The sequence below is a fragment of the Carassius gibelio genome, chromosome A23 (assembly GCF_023724105.1).
Source record: "Carassius gibelio isolate Cgi1373 ecotype wild population from Czech Republic chromosome A23, carGib1.2-hapl.c, whole genome shotgun sequence".
NCBI classification, from domain to species: Eukaryota; Metazoa; Chordata; class Actinopteri; order Cypriniformes; family Cyprinidae; genus Carassius; species Carassius gibelio.
Window position 1 is genome coordinate 13,143,927 of NC_068393.1, and position 18,010 is coordinate 13,161,936.

General features: G+C 35.4%; 2 protein-coding genes across 9 annotated transcripts; both read left to right on the top strand.

Annotated features, from left to right (window-relative positions):
- The first annotated feature begins 1,201 nt into the window (after positions 1-1,201).
- LOC127944880 (tumor necrosis factor receptor superfamily member 1A-like) lies at positions 1,202-7,820 on the top strand. The gene is made up of 10 exons (XM_052541272.1): positions 1,202-1,473; positions 2,616-2,694; positions 2,834-2,941; positions 3,071-3,193; positions 3,352-3,463; positions 3,846-3,904; positions 4,011-4,160; positions 5,357-5,394; positions 5,548-5,626; positions 7,025-7,820. The coding sequence occupies exons 1-10, from the start codon at positions 1,444-1,446 to the stop codon at positions 7,342-7,344; spliced, it is 1,098 nt and encodes a 365-aa protein (XP_052397232.1). The 5' UTR covers positions 1,202-1,443; the 3' UTR covers positions 7,345-7,820.
- Positions 7,821-13,007: 5,187 nt separating this feature from the next.
- Positions 13,008-17,435, top strand: zgc:154075 (uncharacterized protein LOC556929 homolog). Of its 8 annotated transcripts, none has more exons than XM_052541773.1 (14): positions 13,008-13,234; positions 13,652-13,756; positions 13,849-13,933; positions 14,015-14,088; positions 14,265-14,324; positions 15,031-15,138; positions 15,226-15,282; positions 15,363-15,493; positions 15,712-15,766; positions 15,895-15,987; positions 16,315-16,449; positions 16,540-16,641; positions 16,734-16,895; positions 16,981-17,435. In XM_052541773.1, exons 2-14 carry the CDS (start codon positions 13,664-13,666, stop codon positions 17,116-17,118), a joined length of 1,293 nt encoding a protein of 430 aa, XP_052397733.1. In that variant the 5' UTR covers positions 13,008-13,234; positions 13,652-13,663; the 3' UTR covers positions 17,119-17,435. The 8 variants fall into 8 exon arrangements, with proteins under 8 accessions (XP_052397733.1, XP_052397734.1, XP_052397736.1 ...); XM_052541774.1 differs by having other exon boundaries at positions 13,008-13,219; positions 13,649-13,756; XM_052541776.1 differs by having other exon boundaries at positions 13,008-13,219.
- The last annotated feature ends 575 nt before the right edge of the window (positions 17,436-18,010 follow it).

An 18,010-nucleotide genomic window follows, 5' to 3' on the forward strand; every position in this document is an offset into this window, starting at 1 on the left:
ACGCCTCTAGTGCACGTCTAAACGTCCCACCGCTCACCTCAGAGGCCTGTGCTCTGGTTGTATTGTAAACAACGGTGTCATTAATATCCCTTAACAGTTTGAGCCCGATTGAGAATCAGAGGATATTATTGAAGAGGATCGTGCAGAACCTGTGCAAGCAGGGCATTTAATGGTAGTCCTATGCTTTTTGTTTGTTGTTGTCTCATGCTTTTAGATACACTGTTACCTGTAAATGCTACTGCTTATGTCAGCTTTTAATATACTGTTTTGTCCTGATTAAAGCTTTAATACACTTCGGAAACTGTTGCCTTTTCCCGAGGGCGGGGTTAATCTGGGTTTGTTACCATGAACCCGGGAAATAACTTGTTGTAGTCCCTACCAGCCGTTTCTGTAGACATTAAACTGACATAAATTTAAAAGATGTTATCTCTGCTTGTAATGAACTTCTAGCATTGTATTTTTGCAGATGTTAATGTTCAAAAAGCAATGTAACACACTAACTAACGTAAAAAAAATTCATAATAATCAAGCAATCGCAATCTAGCACCCCTTTTTAATCGCACTGTAAATTTGTTTATGTCACTCCCAGTTCATCTGTCCCTGCTTGCCATAGATTGGTGTTTGCGTGTTGCATTCAGGCTGTAATGATTAGTGATGATGGGTTTTTTCTTTCCCCAGTTGACATCGTTATACCCAGTAGGTGGCGATAAGTGACTGTATATGTGAGTGAGTCACTGAATAATTTATTCAACCACTGGTTCATTTAGGAATGAAATGCTGCTTGCGGACACAAGAATGGTTATGTTGTCCTTTAGCTTGGCACGAAAACAGAAAATATAACTGGCAATATTGTCCCTAACATGTGTTGTTCAGCTCTGCTGTATTTAAGCAATATCACACAATTGAGCTGTCTCAGAAAAAGCCCAAGACGATGTCTCAACGTTTTCTTAGTTGTATCTTTTTAATCAAAATTCTGAATCAAAACCAAATATAGCTTACCAAGGGAAAATGCAGACAGTTTTTTCCCTCCACTTGATGTCACTGTTTCTAAATGTGGTTTGGGTATTCATAGAGTCAAATGTTTTCATGTTATGTAATGTATGTGTGTTATATAGGTTGGTAATGAATTCATATGGGCAGAAGTTTATTAACCAAATGGAAGACCTTATAAACGCTGTGAAATCCAGCTTCATGCTGAGGTTTTTAGTCTGACGTGTTTTCCTGTTTCTCATCTGTCAGACTTTCTCGAATCTTGTAGGCTACTTTAAGGCTTTCTGGGTCGGTTACTCACCTTCCTGTCTAAACAGATACTCTCTCAGAGTGAAGCAGAAGTCTGAAGCCACAAATGATGACATGAAGCAGTGCTGGAGTATTTTATGTTTTCATCAATTTGTAAGTCTATGAATACATGACTCTTGAGCTAAAACTGAACAACATCTCATCATGACTGTGTCAACACTGTGTTTGGATTTGGTACGTATTTAATTTTTACTAGCATTGTTGTTGTTGCCTTTCCTTGGACAGGTTTCGCTATAATTGCTATCTTATAAATGTTTGTACCTCATTGCAAAATTAGAAAGCCCTCAGTCTCAACTGTTATTTATGTATTTTTACCATTGCTGATTATAGATAAGTACTTTTTCAGTAACCACCATCCTGTTACAATTACCTGTCTTAAAATGGCTACATATTGTCACAACACTTTGGTTAACCTCAACAACAATAGAGAAACATTTGTGTGTAGTTAAGCTTTACAGACTTCTAGTCTGGTTAAATAGATCATTGCCATCTGTTATATACTTTGAGTTATGTGGGCAAAATCTATATTTATTATAATATATTTAATAAAGAACTAATTATCTTTGGTAAAGGTCTGTCTTATTTATTTCATAAAATTAAGACAATGACAAACTTAAAATCCATGAAAAATAAAAAGGTATTTAAGTCTATGGGTTTAAGGCCTCAATACGAAACAGCATGGACTCAAAAAGGTGGGATACAAGGAACTAGAAATAAATAGATAAATGTATTAGTTCTTCAGAATATAGGTTTAAGAATACATTTTCTGTATTCTTGCATCTAGCTCGAAATGTTGGCGTTTATCTCTAGTGATTGTTCATTGTACAGCATATTTCTATACACTTTAAACATCAAATGTGACAAATATTTGGATTGACTGTCCTTGTGTATATAAAATTTTAATGTTTATTGGCTAAATAGTTTTAGATGTGTAAGTTTCAGTGGGTTATCCTATTTCATTATGGTGGTAATGTCTAAATAGAATCATTTTTCAAAGTATACTTTTAAACCGACAGCTCTGCACTTTTAGTGTATGTCAATGTCACCAATTGCCTGTCTACTTTTATTTTAGGAGAAGCAATGTTGATACCAATGTGTTTTAATTATTGTCCTTTCTGTATATTTTCACATTTAAAATATTTCTCAATAAGTATTTAAAATGCACAAGGGAACATGACATTTGGGGGTCTTTTTTAATAAACAGACAACTATTTGAGTTTTTTTTTTTTTGTATTTAGGTATTTAAATATGATGGTATTTTATATGTTCAGAGGATACTGATATTTATTTAACTGCAGTCAATTGTTTTATTTCAGGTATTTATACTATTCATAGTCCCCCAATGCCAATGCCAAAGTAAAATTCCACCCTTGACAGATGGAAAGTGTTCAGCAGGTAAACAGACATGCCTCCCACTAACTAAAATAAAAACAATAGTAAAACCACAAGAAAAACATCCATAATAGATTCACCTTTGCAAATAAATTATGCAAAATTCAAGATTTTCATCTTGTTATTTTGACATTTCCTGCAGGATATTTTAAATCAGAACAGGGCTGTCAGATGTGTGGGAGTGGTTTTTACATTTCCCTCGCAAATTCTCTAAATACGTGTTTCAGATGTACTCACTGTGATCCAGGTGGTAAGTAAAATAACAGAATACATTTGTTGCAATTATCTAATTAATGCATGTGGAATTTAGACATTTGTAATTTATATAACTGTCGCAAGGTGGGCTTTACATCCAAATATAAGACTCCTGGTTTTACAGCTCATGAAGTAGAAGATATCACCTGTACACCAACACAGAACAGAGTCTGCGTTTGTAAAGCTGGGTATTACAAGAATAATGGTCTCTGTAAACCCTGTTCCAGCTGCCAAAACTGCACAGACTGTAAGTGTCATCAGAGGAAGTTCAATTTATGGCCAAATGACACAAGTGATACTTTCTGTTGTAAATAAAAAACTAAACTAAAAATGAAATATCCTGAACATTGTGTGGCTATAGGAAACTGTAACTGAATAGTTTCTTTTTCCTTTTGTGTTAATCAGGTTTGAACTGTAAAGAGAACTGTACCCAGCAAATGACAAATGGTAAAACCACACCAGTAGTCTGTGGGATTGGCAACTACCTGGATGATGGACAGTGCAAAAGCTGTGTTGAGTATGGGGTCTAATATTCACTTTACATCTTTTGAATCGTGATGGATTTTTGGTAAATTACTCTATTTGTGGAGAATAAGGATATTTTGTTTAGTCTTTAGCATGTAGGTTAACGGGTTGTGGTTTTCCTGTGCATATAGTTTTAGCATCCGCATCAGAATTTCCTGCATTTGTAGTAATGTTTTCCAGCTTTATTAGCTATGAAACATTATTTAAGTTTCAAGCACACCAAAAAATATTTAAAACTTGTGATAATGTTTATATGGTAAATGCAGTTGTAGTTTTTTTATTGTTGTGTTTTGCAGATATTTGTTATGAAAGTGTCTTGGGTCAAAGTACATTTTAAGTATAAATGTTCTGTTGCTTAATGTAATTTGTTTCAGGTCTAAGTGCACGAAAGAGTCCTGCAAATCTTTTTGTAGTCCTACAGATGAAACAAAAGGTATCATGACATCCTAACATGTATAATTAGACATTTTTATATTTGCAAACCTTTGAAGCAAGAAATAAGCAGGTTAGATTTTGACATACATTGTCCCTTTTCTTAGGTTTTTCTAAAGCGCTGTTGCTGGTGTTATTGATGAGTGTGACCTTATTGGCTGGTGTTCTCTGTCTTCTTCTCATCTGGTTCTGTAGACGGAGATGGGTTTGCAAAATCTGGCATATTCACAAACATCCAAACATTCAGATTCAACCAGGTTTACATTCACTCACATTTACTTCATTTAGATTAATGAAGCTTGCTATACCTCTAAAGGGGTCATATGATGGTGCTAAAATAACTTTAATTTGTGTATTCGGTGTAGTGAAATGTGTTTATGCGGTTTATGGGTCAAAAACATTATTTTCCACATACTGTACATTATTGTTTCTACTCTATGCCCCGCCTTTCTGAAATGCGTAGTTTTTTTACAAAGATCATCATTCTGAAAGTGAAGTGTGCTCTGATTGGTCAGCTATTCAGTGGGTTGTGATTGGCCGAATACCTTAAGCGTGTGACAGAAATGTTAGGCCCTTTACCATACTGTCATGCCTGGTGCGACGAGACAAAAACATTAAAACCCATTATAAACAAGGCTTTTGTTGCATCCAGTGGGGACATAATTATGGATTTGACTTACGCGTTCTTTTTACACGTTGCGTTGCATCGTGCCGCATAAGCAGTAAACCATGTCTGCATTTGTGATCGGAGAAATGACAAACAACAAGCGTTACTCTACACTGCTCAAATCTCACGTTTGAATCATCAGCGGCAAATTCTTTAAATATGAAAACGTTCTTACAGACTGTGAGTTAGAACAGCCGGCAGATCAGGAAACAGTTCTCTATAAAATGTGCTCCACACATCTGAATATTTGGGTTGAACTGTTCTGGAACAGTGTTGTAAATGCAATTTACCAATGATTTCTAGTCGTGTCCTGTTTTTGAAGGCCAAATAAAAAACAATTCGCTTTCGCAACGAAACATACAGCATCTTCAAAACATGGAGGTGGCAGTGGCAGCAACAACAAAGTTGTGCCTTCTTTGCGTGAACATTTTGGGCGGCATCATGCAAATCTTCCCACACAGTGAGGGGGTTAAATGAGGCGTTTGGGGGTGTGAACGAGTCTAAACTTTTATAAAGAATATCTCGTTGTCTTTGAGACTTTTGTCTTTGCAACTTTAGGGATCTTATCTATTCACAAACAGCTTGTAACACTCCAAAGAGAAAGAAATCACATCATATGACCCCTTTAATATGATCATTACAGAAGCAGCTTAGCTTTATTTGTATCTGTTAATTCTGTGGTTTCATTTCTTTCTTAAAATAGGAAATGCACATTGATTTGGGAAATCTGCATTTTAGTAAATTTCGTTAGTGAATTTTGTTTTGTTTGAATCTTTGTTTCATCAGATCAACCTAATGATGTAATCAGCATCCCCATAGCAATGGTTTGTATTTGTTTTTTTATTAGTTAACATATTTCTGATGTTATGTACAGTTAAACTGCAAAGTGGAAATTATGTTGAGGATTTTTTTTTTCATGTGATCTGACATTTTATGTGATAAGCATCACCTTGATAACCATTTGTTTGTCTTTAAAGGAGCTGACAGGACACAACGTCCACAGTGGAGATTTGCAAAGCATCATGGGCCCCCTGATAGCAAACGGAAACCCAAAATGTAATTACATAAAACTTTAAAGGGGTCTTGAAATGAAGAATCAAAATGTTCTTGATATTTACATTTATAAGAGATTACTCTACAATAAAAGCATACTGCGGGTTTAAAAACTCAAAACTAACTCCGCCTCCACTGTGCAATGGGTTGTATGCAATAATAGCTATTAGAGTGCAGAAAAAGGTTTCGATAGAGTTTGCATGCTCATTTCATATGCCAAGATGTTAGCCAATCATAGCGGTGGGCATTTACATTGAAGTCTCACAGAAGACACTTTCCAAATCAGCTCAAATCAGAGAGCTAAATCCAGGGAAGAAAATGGCCATTTATATATCAAATATGACCTTTTCTGATTGTAAGATTATAAATTCACCTCAAGAAACATCAAATGTAAAAAAGAAAAATGCATTTCGTGACCCCCCATAAGTCATTGCAAAATGTAATGAAGTTTAGGTTTATTCCCTGTTTTAGAACCTTTTCTGCATATTTCAAAACTTTCTTGTCAACTATTAGTCTTATCCTTTTGCCAATCACGTAGGCTTATGTTAAACTGATTGTGATCGGCTAGTCTCCAGTCTTACATTACAAATTCTAAGAACTTCTGAGAACTGTCCAATCAGATAATAACTTCTCACAACTCTCACACTTTCCGTTGCTTCCTTGGTGTGTGGAGCCTCACAGGGCGTTGAAATTAGCTGATTAAGTAATTCTCAGAGTAGTAAAGACATTTAACTTTTTGTTCTCACGATATAGCCAAAATATTTTCCTTAAAAACTACATTAAAAACTCTGAAAAGAACTCATATAACTGCACATTATTATTGAAGTTAAGAGTTCTTATTACAAAGCTCTCTGGAATATTTGATTCTGATTGGTCAGTTACAGTATTCAGCAGTCGAATTTTTGCTAAAATGCTGAAAATCACTCCACTCATCCAGCACTGTTTTAATTCTTTCATACTGCTTAGTCTTGTTTTATAAAAGCACAAATGGCTTATCAATTGTACACTGAAAGAAAGAACGAATCAGAAAAGCAGAAAAAGCGCTGGTAATTTTCTGTATTTTTTTTTTTCTGTACATTTCCAGACATTTTCCTGAACACCTAAAAACACAACACAATATAATGCAAAAGTCAAAATACAGGGAAAACACCAATGGAAAATAATTTCATATTTCCAGTACATTAAACCTTTTGAGTTCAATACATTAACATGACATTGTTGCAGTGCTCATCTAGACTGATTGATGTATGCACTGTGTTTAATTATTTGATTTTGCATCATGATTCTTTTGCAATATAACTTAGTCATCTGATAGGCCTACTCTACGTGCATGCTCACCTCATTAAAAGGAGATTAACCCAAGAGCTTGGGGTTACTCATCCTTTATCTAATTTCCCCCAGTGATGCAGGTGTTGCAGAAGGAGTCCTGGCCAGCATCAGTGCTGTACATGGTCATAAGAGAGATTCCTGTGACGCGTTGGAAGGAATTTTTGCGACTGCTTTCTGTGTCTGATGATCAGATGGAACGGATTGAGCTGGAGGCAGGCCCGTCCTATCTGGAAAAGCAGTATCATATGCTACGTCTGTGGAGCCAGAACAGCGGAGCAAAGATTGAGACTATCTACTCAACATTACACTACATGAACCTGTCAGGCTGTGCCCAGGAACTGCAAGAGAAACTAGAACAACTGCAAGCGAGCATGAAAGCTCACTCATCTTGATCTCCTCATGTGTGTGAGCTGCAGTTGCATTTCACAATCATTTACAGGGAACTCTGAACAGCAGATGCTGGTTCTTCTAAACTTTTAACAGGAAACCTCAGTCATGGCTAAAAATATTCGACTTTGTGAATTGTTTTATTTGAGTATAATGTAGATTATTATGCATATCATAGGTGCTTTGTTATAACCGATTGTAATCATCGTTCTTGGTTAAATTAATCAGTCACTATACTGTACAAATGTGGATTTTGAAAGAATTGTTGACCAATTCAAAGTTTGAACATAAACGTTTCAATTTTATCATCCATCAGCTTAAGGAGCTAACTAGTGGTTTTCAGGATCAACTTAGCTGCTTATTTGTTTCACGCTAAAGGTTATTTTAAGTTCTCAGTCATATTGTGCATGGGCATGTTGGAAGTATTACGTCACACTCACACCAGTATACATGTGTTTCTTTTCTTAATAAAAACATAATGAATATGTATGGCTCTTGACAGCAAAATGTTGTTAAAAAATGGAAAGCATGACAAGAGTGTGTCCTTTCTGTGCAGACAGAGAAAAGTTCTGACATTAAGTTTAGTGAATGTCAGCAAACAGTGGCCAGGGCCCCTGAGCTCTGTAAAGGAAATTCCCCTTTCATCTGGTTTCCCAGGTTCATCTGACTTCTGTTTAAACCACAGTGAAGATCAAAAGCAGTTTCACGTTTTTTATTTCGTTTTTCCAGGCATGTATATAACCATAACCTATTGGCTAAGCTGAATCTTGTCATTTCGAAGAAAGATCCAGTAGCCCATGTTCTCTGGGAAATGTGAAATATAACCTCCATCTCCAAATATTCGTTGGTAATTTTGATACTTTAAACCTTCCAGTCCAGAAATACCCATTCAAACAGAAAACTTATATCTTGATCAATGAAATTTGAGTTTACTTTTAGCTTTACAATCTAGAGAGATTCAGTATTGTCCCAATTTATTGATCTATATTTTCATTAAGCTCTTTGTCGTTTGGCTTGATTTTATTTTTGTCCAGTCCTCTTTAACTTTAGTTAAGTTAGTCATTTGGACTTGGCTGGGAAACAGGGGAGTGCCCTATTTTTTTCTAGATTAAATATGCTCTTTATTTTAGTTACAGCCATAAAGTGACTGGTTTCTTGAAATATTGTAATTGTAAATTCTTTAGAAAAAATATGTCATTGTTCATTGTCATTGTGTAATGTAGACGAAAGCTAAATCTGCTTTTATTCTTTCCACACAGGCCTGTACCCATCATTGACGTAGGCCTATTTTTTTAATAACAGAAGTTGTAAAATAATTACCTTATATTAATTATGCTTTGGTGCTGCGAGGATAAAAAGCCAAGATAACAGATCTTCTCATTCGAGATGCCTGAGAAAACCGCCTCACCGGCCGATAACCAGTTATTCAACCAATAATTTTAAAAATGGATACGGAATGAAAACAAACATAACACTCCAAGTAAAACAGTGCTAAACTTTATTACCAAAAAAATACTGTACCATGAAAATGTACTGTAATTTTTACATACATCTACTAACATTAATGTTAGTTCATAGTGCATTAACTAATATAAACAGATTCAACTTAAAATAAAAAATGTAAAATTGTATTGTTAAATGTTATAACTTTGTTGGATAACAAATGAATAAAAGTGACCAGCTGGATAAAAACTATTAGATGGTTAGTAATGTCACATTTAAAAAAAAAAACTTGTGTGTGTTTTTGTCACATTGTTTTACCCACTTGAGGTATATGTTAGCGTCCTCTCAGCCTTGATGGCAACCATACTGTTGTTTTCCAGTAATGCAGCATCCAGTCAGCAATTTAAATACATGAAAACATGCTGTTTGGTGGTCTGTTTTAAATCCCCATCTAAAGTCTCCTGCTTCATGCAGCTCTTAGTCTCATATGTCAAAACCAACAGCATGAGGCATCAGTGATTCTGCCTTCTAGAGGCTGTTCTCATACTGTATAATAACAGTAGACCTTCTCAGCCGCTCCAGCAAGAGAAACAACCAAGAAAAACTATTGGTGTGGATTTTTGCTGATAACCCATTTATCAGTGCCGATTTATCAGCAAAACCGATCATGTGGTCGCCCTCCATTAATTAGCTGTTTCAGGTTTGTTTAATTAAGGTTGTAACTAAACTCTGCAGAACTTTTGACCTACAGGAGCAGAACTGAACGCTACTATCTTATTCAGTCTCTTGTGCTTCCTTTCAGGTCTGCTGTTGGTGTGCACGCTTTTGTTAAAACCTGGAGCAGATGGACCTCAGATTCTCGCAGCAGATGCTTGGATGTGTTGAGGAGGCTTACCGTCTTCTTCTAAACATTGAGCACACAGCACCACAGCCACCTTGCAATACTGCAGCTGCATCGAGGATTCCTCTATGATGCCCATCAGGTGCCAGATTATATCTCTCTTAAAGTTCACCTTAAAATGTGTCTATGATAAAAAATATATACATTTTTGTCTTCACAGTAAGTAATCTCTCTGGTGTCTTACAGCTAGTAAAGAAGCAGATCAATTCAGGAGACACTAGCTGTCTGTGGCCCCTTTTATCTGTAACATCTTTACAAGACCGAGCACTTCTAGAAAAACACTGACACACCTCTTCCAAATGTATACTGTGTGGCCAGCAAGCAGAAGTGCAATAAGGGAAAACTGTGCCGTTTGTCCCTTCAGGTAACGAGGGCATGTTGTTTTCAGACACAAAAAATTTACATTACATTTACATTAGGAAATATTTATGATCCTCATAGTGAAATGCAGAGGAAAAGATGTAAATGCTTACAGGAATTCATACCACTGATTCTATCTGACTGACGCAGTTTCTATGAAACAAAAAAAAAATACAGTAGTTTCCTTTTTTTATTTATGCAAATTTCAATTACTTGCTTCTGTTAATGATTCCATTATATAATCTTGTTTTGAAATTTCATATAACTCTTCTGATCATTTCAACAGGAATGATATTATAAAGAGAAGATTTCTCTTTCTTTTTTTCTCTTTCCTAACTGGTTAACTGATTATTCTTTAGCAGTAGATTCCCTGTTGGAGAGAGCAAGATGTAATGCTCTGTTGGGCCAATGGAAGACTGCTATCTTTGACTTCACTGCGATCCTTAAAGAGCACACAGACTTTGTGCAGGCTTTGTATGGAAGAGGACTTACTTATCCTATGCTGACTTGACATGACATGACATAACGTCAAACAAAAGTCTGATAATTTGTTGTTCCAGCTTGTTAAATAAAAAAAAAAAATGGCTTTCAAATGTAATTTAAAATCATTCATGATTTACTAATTTTATCCTTGAAAATTAAATTGTATCATTACGACTATCTATATCTTCATCACTGGTGCAGATATCAAACAAATATTATTTAGTTTAGTATTTTGATTTATAAAAAACATTTAAAACAACCAAAGTGCTGTACAGGAAATATCTAGACTTAAAAAAATACTTCTTTTCTGATTCTGTGTTAGTGTGGGGATTCAAGGGGTACATTTATTTATGAATAGAAGTTTAATGGTAGATGCATTTTTTAGAATCCGTTCACAGCCCGTTTTACAAATACTTTTCTGCTTCATCTCACCCTGTTACTCAGCGAGACAGATTCAACTCTTCAGTGGCTAATAAAGTGTTTCTGTGCTTCCAGGCAGCGTCTCAGCAGGCCAGCAGTGTTTCTGAAAGTGGTCAGTGGGAGCACTCCTTACGTTAGCAGTGCGAGCGGTCAGTCAGATGAAGCCTCAGTATACCTAAGGCAGTGTGTCTGGCCCACCTGGGCCTCCACGAGAGGGCGGTGTCTGATCTGAATAAGGTCTTCCAGGGCTACAGTTCAGATTGCAAAGAGGAGAAAAGGGTTTGGGCAGAGGACCTTTGCCGCAGAGGCAGTAGTCTGTTGTTGTGTTGCCGTGAAGAATCTGGTTTACAGGACTTTTCTCAAGCCCTGGACCTGCACCAGGAACAAGCCCTGCTATGTGTAGAGGCTGGTCTGGGAACACAACGCCTTGCTGAAATGTTTCTGCGCTTTGCCCTGCAGAACTATGGGAAGCAGAAACTCGAAAAAGCTTGGCTTCTGACAGAGACTGGGCTTAAAGTGGACAGCAGCCATGTAGAACTGTGTTTATCGATGTTTTCATATTGATATTAAATTAAAGAAAGGTTTCTTTTGCACCATATCAGCATGTTATAGTGATTTCTGAAGGATCATGTGACACTGAAGACTGGAGTAATTTTAAGATATTTTTAAATATTTTAACATTTATTCCTATGATGGCAAAGCTGAATTTATAAAAACCATTACTCCAGTCCTCAGTGTCAGTTTTGTGGAAACTGTGATACATATTGTTTTTCTACTTTGATAAGAAAAAGTTATACATTTACGATAAGATATCTAACCGTGATGATGTTATTTCCATTGGAAACTAGTTGTACTTTTGGGTCAGGATCTTCAGAAGTTTTCTGATTTGAGGAGAGGACACAGGGTAATGTTATACTGTATATAATATTGTACAGTAGACTGATGGGCTGCTGAAAAAGCTTCAGTCTGGTTCTTGTTAGGATGTTCATAATACTCCTTTCAGTCTCCAAAAACAAATAATAGTCAAGTAATTATCACTTTCTTTCTAATTATCACACCTCAACTGTCTGTCGCCTCTATTCTCTCGAATGACCCCACCACCACCTTGCCGTGAGTAAAACTTATGATGTGGCTGCTAAGGTGACACTTGGGTGAGTTGTGAAAAGGTAAGAGCTGAAAAAAGCCAATGTGTGACATAGACAGAGCGTACACAATAAACATGCAGTTTTTGTACAATTTTTGCACATTTTGTGTATGTGTGTATTAAATTAAACTGAATGAAAAGTTATAACTCGTTACAGATTCAATCCACGAGAGGGAGCAGTGCGATACTTCTCGGTATTAATCTCACGTAATTTCAGATTAGAATTTTTCTGAAGGATTACCTTTAGAATCTGTAAAGCCCAATATAAATCGAATGAAAAAATAAACAAATAGATGCAATGTGAAATAAGGAATAATACAGACTTTAGACAGAAAACAAAAGCAGCTGTAATAAATATATTAGTTCATTCACTGGAGGCTAAATATCATCGAAAATATCCGACTCAAATAAACTTTTTATTCCTTAAATTGCATTTTACTTATAAACATCAAGGTTTTACAGCGATTTCCTAATACTAATCCAACTCAGATATTTAAGACTCACATCCACGAGTCGTGTTCTTTGTCTAATAAATAATAAAATAATAAATGTTTCTAAAAATAAGTTAAAAAGTTGTCGGAAGCGTGGTGGTGTTGAGCCGTGTGCTGCAGTTCGTTTATACACTAATGTTAGCTGTTTAGTTCTGCCGTCTGTGGTCTGTTTTTAGGCTTCAGAATTCATAAAACTTTTAATTTTTTTAACAAACTATTATTTTGTGAAGATTATCTCAATGGCTATGTTTGAACAGAGATCTTATTCTTTGCGATAATTCAAAAGCCTATGAAAAAACCTTTTTGTCGAGGTAACCAGTGCGACGCTAACAGCCGATCCGCCTACAAACTGACGTCATAGCTCCCCCACTCCATTCTACCGTCTTTGATCAGGCGTTGCTCTTGCGTAATTTGAACGTCATCGCTCAAACGTAAACAAGGAAGTAACCTTCCAAGACTGTGAATGAGCCGAGCGCTCCGTTTTACTTGTATTCGTATATATTTGAACTCTTACTTGTATTTGAATATATTTTAAGTTTGTATTTATACACGTAACCAAGCACTTAAAGCATACAAACCAGATTCACGACCGATAATTTCGATTTGTTAAAGCGCACAAGGATTTCGTTGGTAACAAGGTAACACTTGAGAAGGCACGATACCTTTATTTATTTCTACATTACAGAGCGTTTGACCCGTTTACAAACGACAGCTCACTACACTGTTTTCAGATGAACTCAGTATATTGTTTGACACTGCAAAAAATGGTTTATTATCAATGCCATGCTAAAAATGGCTTAATGATTTACTGCACTCGTAACCAGTATCTAACCCATCATAGAGTAACACTGACCTTTATAATGCTGTGTAGTTTATAAACACACCTATAAAGCAAAGTCACAACCTTACAGATCTTCAGTCTGTTTTGCATGGTATTATGTCAAAGGGACTATGTAAGATATAATTCAAATTATGTAGGTATATCTAGTTTTTATTAATAATTTGGTTGTAGGAAGATTTTTTTTCGAAATATTTAAAATTATAAGTCTGTTTGTTGTTAATGTCAGCAGGGATCTGCTATAATGTCATCACTTGTGGATGTTATCGTGGTTGGAGCTGGTAACAGAGGAGAAAACTATTCAAACTATGCTGTGATCTTCCCTGAGCGAATGCGGGTATGACTTCTGTTTTAATCTCAATTTAACAGACATCAGTTCTGCTGTTTCATCTACGTGTGAATAAACATATCCTTGACAATAACTCTCAGGTTGTGGGAATTGCTGACCCCAGGGATTTTGCTCGAAAGAAACTTCAGGCACGTCACAAAGTAGCAGATGAAAACACTTTCAATGGTATGTCTGGCTTTCTGTTACAGTAACATTAATGCATCTGTTTCCTTTAGAAGTGACTTGATTTTTTTTGTTTTCACATAGATTGGCATTGCATAGTAGAGAGAGAGAAATTTGCAGATGCAGTATTGATCTGCACTCCTGATCGTCTTCACAAGGTATGTGATTTCCATGTGTGGTTGGTCAATGTTCACATGATACTGACTTCTGTCAGTCAGCATGGTGTGCTCAGCTATTTTTTTTTTTTTTTTTTTTACTGGTTAATGTATAACTTGCACTTATTTTTTTCTGCTTTTGAATGGGTTCATTGTCCAACCATTTTATTGTTCTTCAGGACCCTGCTGTGGCTTTAGCTAAGAAAGGCTACCATGTATTGCTGGAAAAACCAATGGCTGTAAGTGTTTGCATTAAGGCACCATGACATGATGATTTTTTTTGTAGGGCCCTATTATTTGTTTTAAAAGCATTTTAAAAAATACATTTCTTGGATACATTATCTAAAGGATCCTCTTCTGTCATAAGCATATTTCTGAGTTAAAGTTTAGACATTTTTAAGGGCAAAAAAAAAGGTTGTTAACTGTCCTGATATCATCTTGGAAGAAAAAAAAAAGTATTAACTGTCCTGATATCATCTTGGAAGAAAAAAAAAAGTTCTTTTTTTTGGGGGGGGGGGGGGTCCTTATTAAGTAATTTCAATCATTCATTATTAGTTATAAATGTATGCATTTAGCAGACGCTTTTATCCAAAATATTTATGACAACAAGGCAAGGATATTTTAGGCTATAAAATGTCATGTCAGGTGATTCCCCAAAAACTTAATAATATTTGTAAATTAACATAAAAAATTACTTTGAGAATTTTTTTTCTACATAAAATGTTTATTATATAAATTAAAAATATATGAGTCGATACATTTTAAGCTTCAAAATGGCATAAAAATGTACCAACATGAATATAAAGAGAACATAAACTAGACTTATATTTCATTGACCCACAGTCACCTGTGGTATTGTCCATGATTTGTGTATGGTTTTATTTTATAGTTATTTTATCTATTATTATTATATAAAATAAGTATTATTTTCTTATGGTTTTTAAGGTTACAGAGGAGGACTGCACAGAGATTGTAGAGGCTTGCATTCAGAGTGGTGTCATGCTCACAGTGTGCCATGTTCTCCGATACGACCCTGTCATCCACAGAATTAAAGTAGTTACACTTTTCTTTAAGTCTTAATAAACAACTAAAGCAAGTCTCAGGCAGAAGAGAACATTATTATTTTTTTCAACATTTCAGGGGCTGATTGACAGCGGTGTGATTGGCGATGTCATCCACATTCAACATCTGGAACCAGTAGGATGTGTTTAATATGTTTGCGGTGTGCGTGTGCTGCGTGTCTCTCTGTGTTGTGTCAGCCCTGTCTTCTCTGATAGGTGGGGTTCTATCATTTTGCTCACTCCTTTGTCAGAGGGAACTGGAGAAACGAGGCGGAAAGCTCTTTTGCTCTGCTAGCCAAATCCTGCCATGATTTGGATCTGATTCATCACTGGGCTGGCGGACGAAGGTACACTTGTATTGTAACATGACTCGTGTACGTGTGTTGGAGCTGAAGAAAAGTGTTAGTAAATCAACAGAAAGACTGAGTGAAATACTTTGTGAATTATCATCAAATTAAATCCAAGTCATTTTTTTCCAGCTTCTTTATGTATCAATATTTGTAAGTTTTAAGGTAGATCTTAAATATTTTTTGGGAGGTTAAAAATTAAAGGTTTTATTTTACAGGTGTATCAAAGTTTCATCATTTGGGTCTCTTAGCCACTTCACAAAAGAGAACAAGGTTGGTCTTTTTTATTTTGTATTATTATATATTTTTTATATTAAATGGGAAACAAAATGAATTACAAAATATAAATGAAAAAACATATATATATATATATATATATATGTATTTCACAATTTTCCTAGCCAGCAAATGCTGCAAATCGCTGTATAGACTGTCCTGTAGAGGGGGATTGTGCGTACTCGGCAAAGAAAATCTACTTGGATCAAGTGAAAAGAGTAATGTATTCATGTATACTAATGTTCAAAAGGTTTTTATTCAGCTGGGACACATTAAATCGATAAGTAAATTAAATTAAGTAAAGATATTTAATATATTTCAAATGATTTATATTTTAAATGCATGTTGTTCTTTTAAACTTTCTATTCATACAATAATTCTGCAGCCTTGGTGAGCATAAAATACTTCTTTAAAAACATCTTAAATTTTGTAAAAGCGACACAACATTACTTTCTTCACTCTGCTTAATGAAGTTTATATTCATGTGATATATATAGCCCAAAAAGAACAAATCTTTTATGGATTACATTTTCTTGATAAATCAGGGCGGTGTTGGCTGGCCAGTGTCAGTGATTTGCTCCAACTCAGTTCCTGATGTTGAATCCGTGACTGAAGCCCTCAGAACAGGACCTTACGGCCGCTGTGTGTATGAATGTGACAACGACGTGTGCTCAAATCAGGTTGGCGTATCTCCTATACACTTGCCTGTCAGATGTTCCCTTTACACTTGTCCACAAAGTAGATTGTATTTAGTTTTTGATTTGACGCAGGTAGTGAACATGGAATTTGAAGGAGGCTTGACTGCTGCATTCACCATGGTAGCATTTACAGAGGAAATATGTCTTCGCAAAACATCCATCCATGGTAGTAAGGTTGGACATCATGTTAATTTGTGTCACCATTTCAGCTTTTTGATGGCTGTCTCTAAAGAGATTTAACATCTATTTGCGCTTTCTTTCACAAGGGGGAACTGTCCTACAATGGATATGAGATCAAAGTGTTCGACTTCCTTACTAGAAAGACCACAAAATACACCGCAGACATGAGAGTTCCAGGTAACTTTGGTACTGGGGGTCACGGGGCAGCAGATTATCACCTTATCGACTCCTTCATTGCAGCTGTGAAGGTAAGACGATGGATCTGGAAGATAGTTTTCTCAATGTTATCTCATATGATCACTCCTGAGGCTTCCTTTCTCTTTCTCAATATAGCATAAGGACCCATCTCGGATTAGGTCAGGCCCTAAGGAGACATTAGCAAGTCATAAACTAGTGTTTGCTGCTGAACGCGCCCGCATGGAAAGCAGAGTTGTGTTCTGTGACGACCCATGTGATGGAGAGAGCAGATAAATGTTTTTATGTATGAGAAAACCAAATCTACATAGTGTGGATTTATTTTATATTCCACTACATATTCAAATCGTCTTTGTTGCTCTAGGCACGACTTACAATAATTTTTTTATCATTTATTCTGTGATTTTAGAAATAGACAAACTGTGTCAAATGTGTTGTCTGTTTTAGTCAGAGGAATTATTAAACAACAGTAAATGTTGAATCACATTTCTTGCATATTATGTATGAATGATACTTGAATTATTAATGTAAAACTGATTGTTTCATTTTTAAGTTTACCTAGATTGTTGTGTCATCAAAATGATTATGAGGAATTATTAATTACCTAAATAAAATCATTGTATGTTGTCAGTTTTGTTCAGTTTGAATGTATTTTTTTTATGGTGCATAACTTGAAACCTTTACTTTTTTATTATTCATAGGTAAAGTAAGTCAAATCTGAAGTTATAAATAATTACAACTTTAACCAGAAGACTCATGTCTTGTCTGTTCTTTCTCATTATGATAAATTAATGCCCCAGGAGGCACATTTTGTTATAAAAATACATTTAATTATTTCAGTTTCTCTCTGTAGAAGTGGAAATATTTTACTTATTTTAAAAATTGCTCTAATACATGTTTTCTTCTCTTTTTTTGAGCACAGATAAGTTATTTGTAGAGTGATATTTAGCGCAGTCTCATTCTTATGTCTTTAATACTAAATTAGTCTCTGTGCAGCAGCTTCTGCTCTTGGACACACATCACTTTCCAGCCTAACACTCACAATACTGTTGGGTGAATATTACAACACTTTTATTTATTACACAAATTTTATTTGTGTTATAAAAAAACACATTTGTAACCGTTACATCATTGCCTATATAAGGTAATTCCAGGACATAAAATAATA

Coding starts and splice junctions, on each gene's coding strand:
- LOC127944880 (XM_052541272.1), top strand. CDS start 1,444: ATGACTGTGTCAACACTGTGTTTGGATTTG. Junction 3,464..3,845: donor CAGTGCAAAAGCTGTGTTGA/GTATGGGGTCTA, acceptor AATTTGTTTCAG/GTCTAAGTGCACGAAAGAGT. Junction 5,627..7,024: donor AGCAAACGGAAACCCAAAAT/GTAATTACATAA, acceptor AATTTCCCCCAG/TGATGCAGGTGTTGCAGAAG.
- zgc:154075 (XM_052541768.1), top strand. CDS start 13,511: ATGGTATTATGTCAAAGGGACTATGTAAGATATAATTCAAATTAT. Junction 14,089..14,264: donor CTCCTGATCGTCTTCACAAG/GTATGTGATTTC, acceptor ATTGTTCTTCAG/GACCCTGCTGTGGCTTTAGC. Junction 15,767..15,894: donor ACTTCACAAAAGAGAACAAG/GTTGGTCTTTTT, acceptor CAATTTTCCTAG/CCAGCAAATGCTGCAAATCG.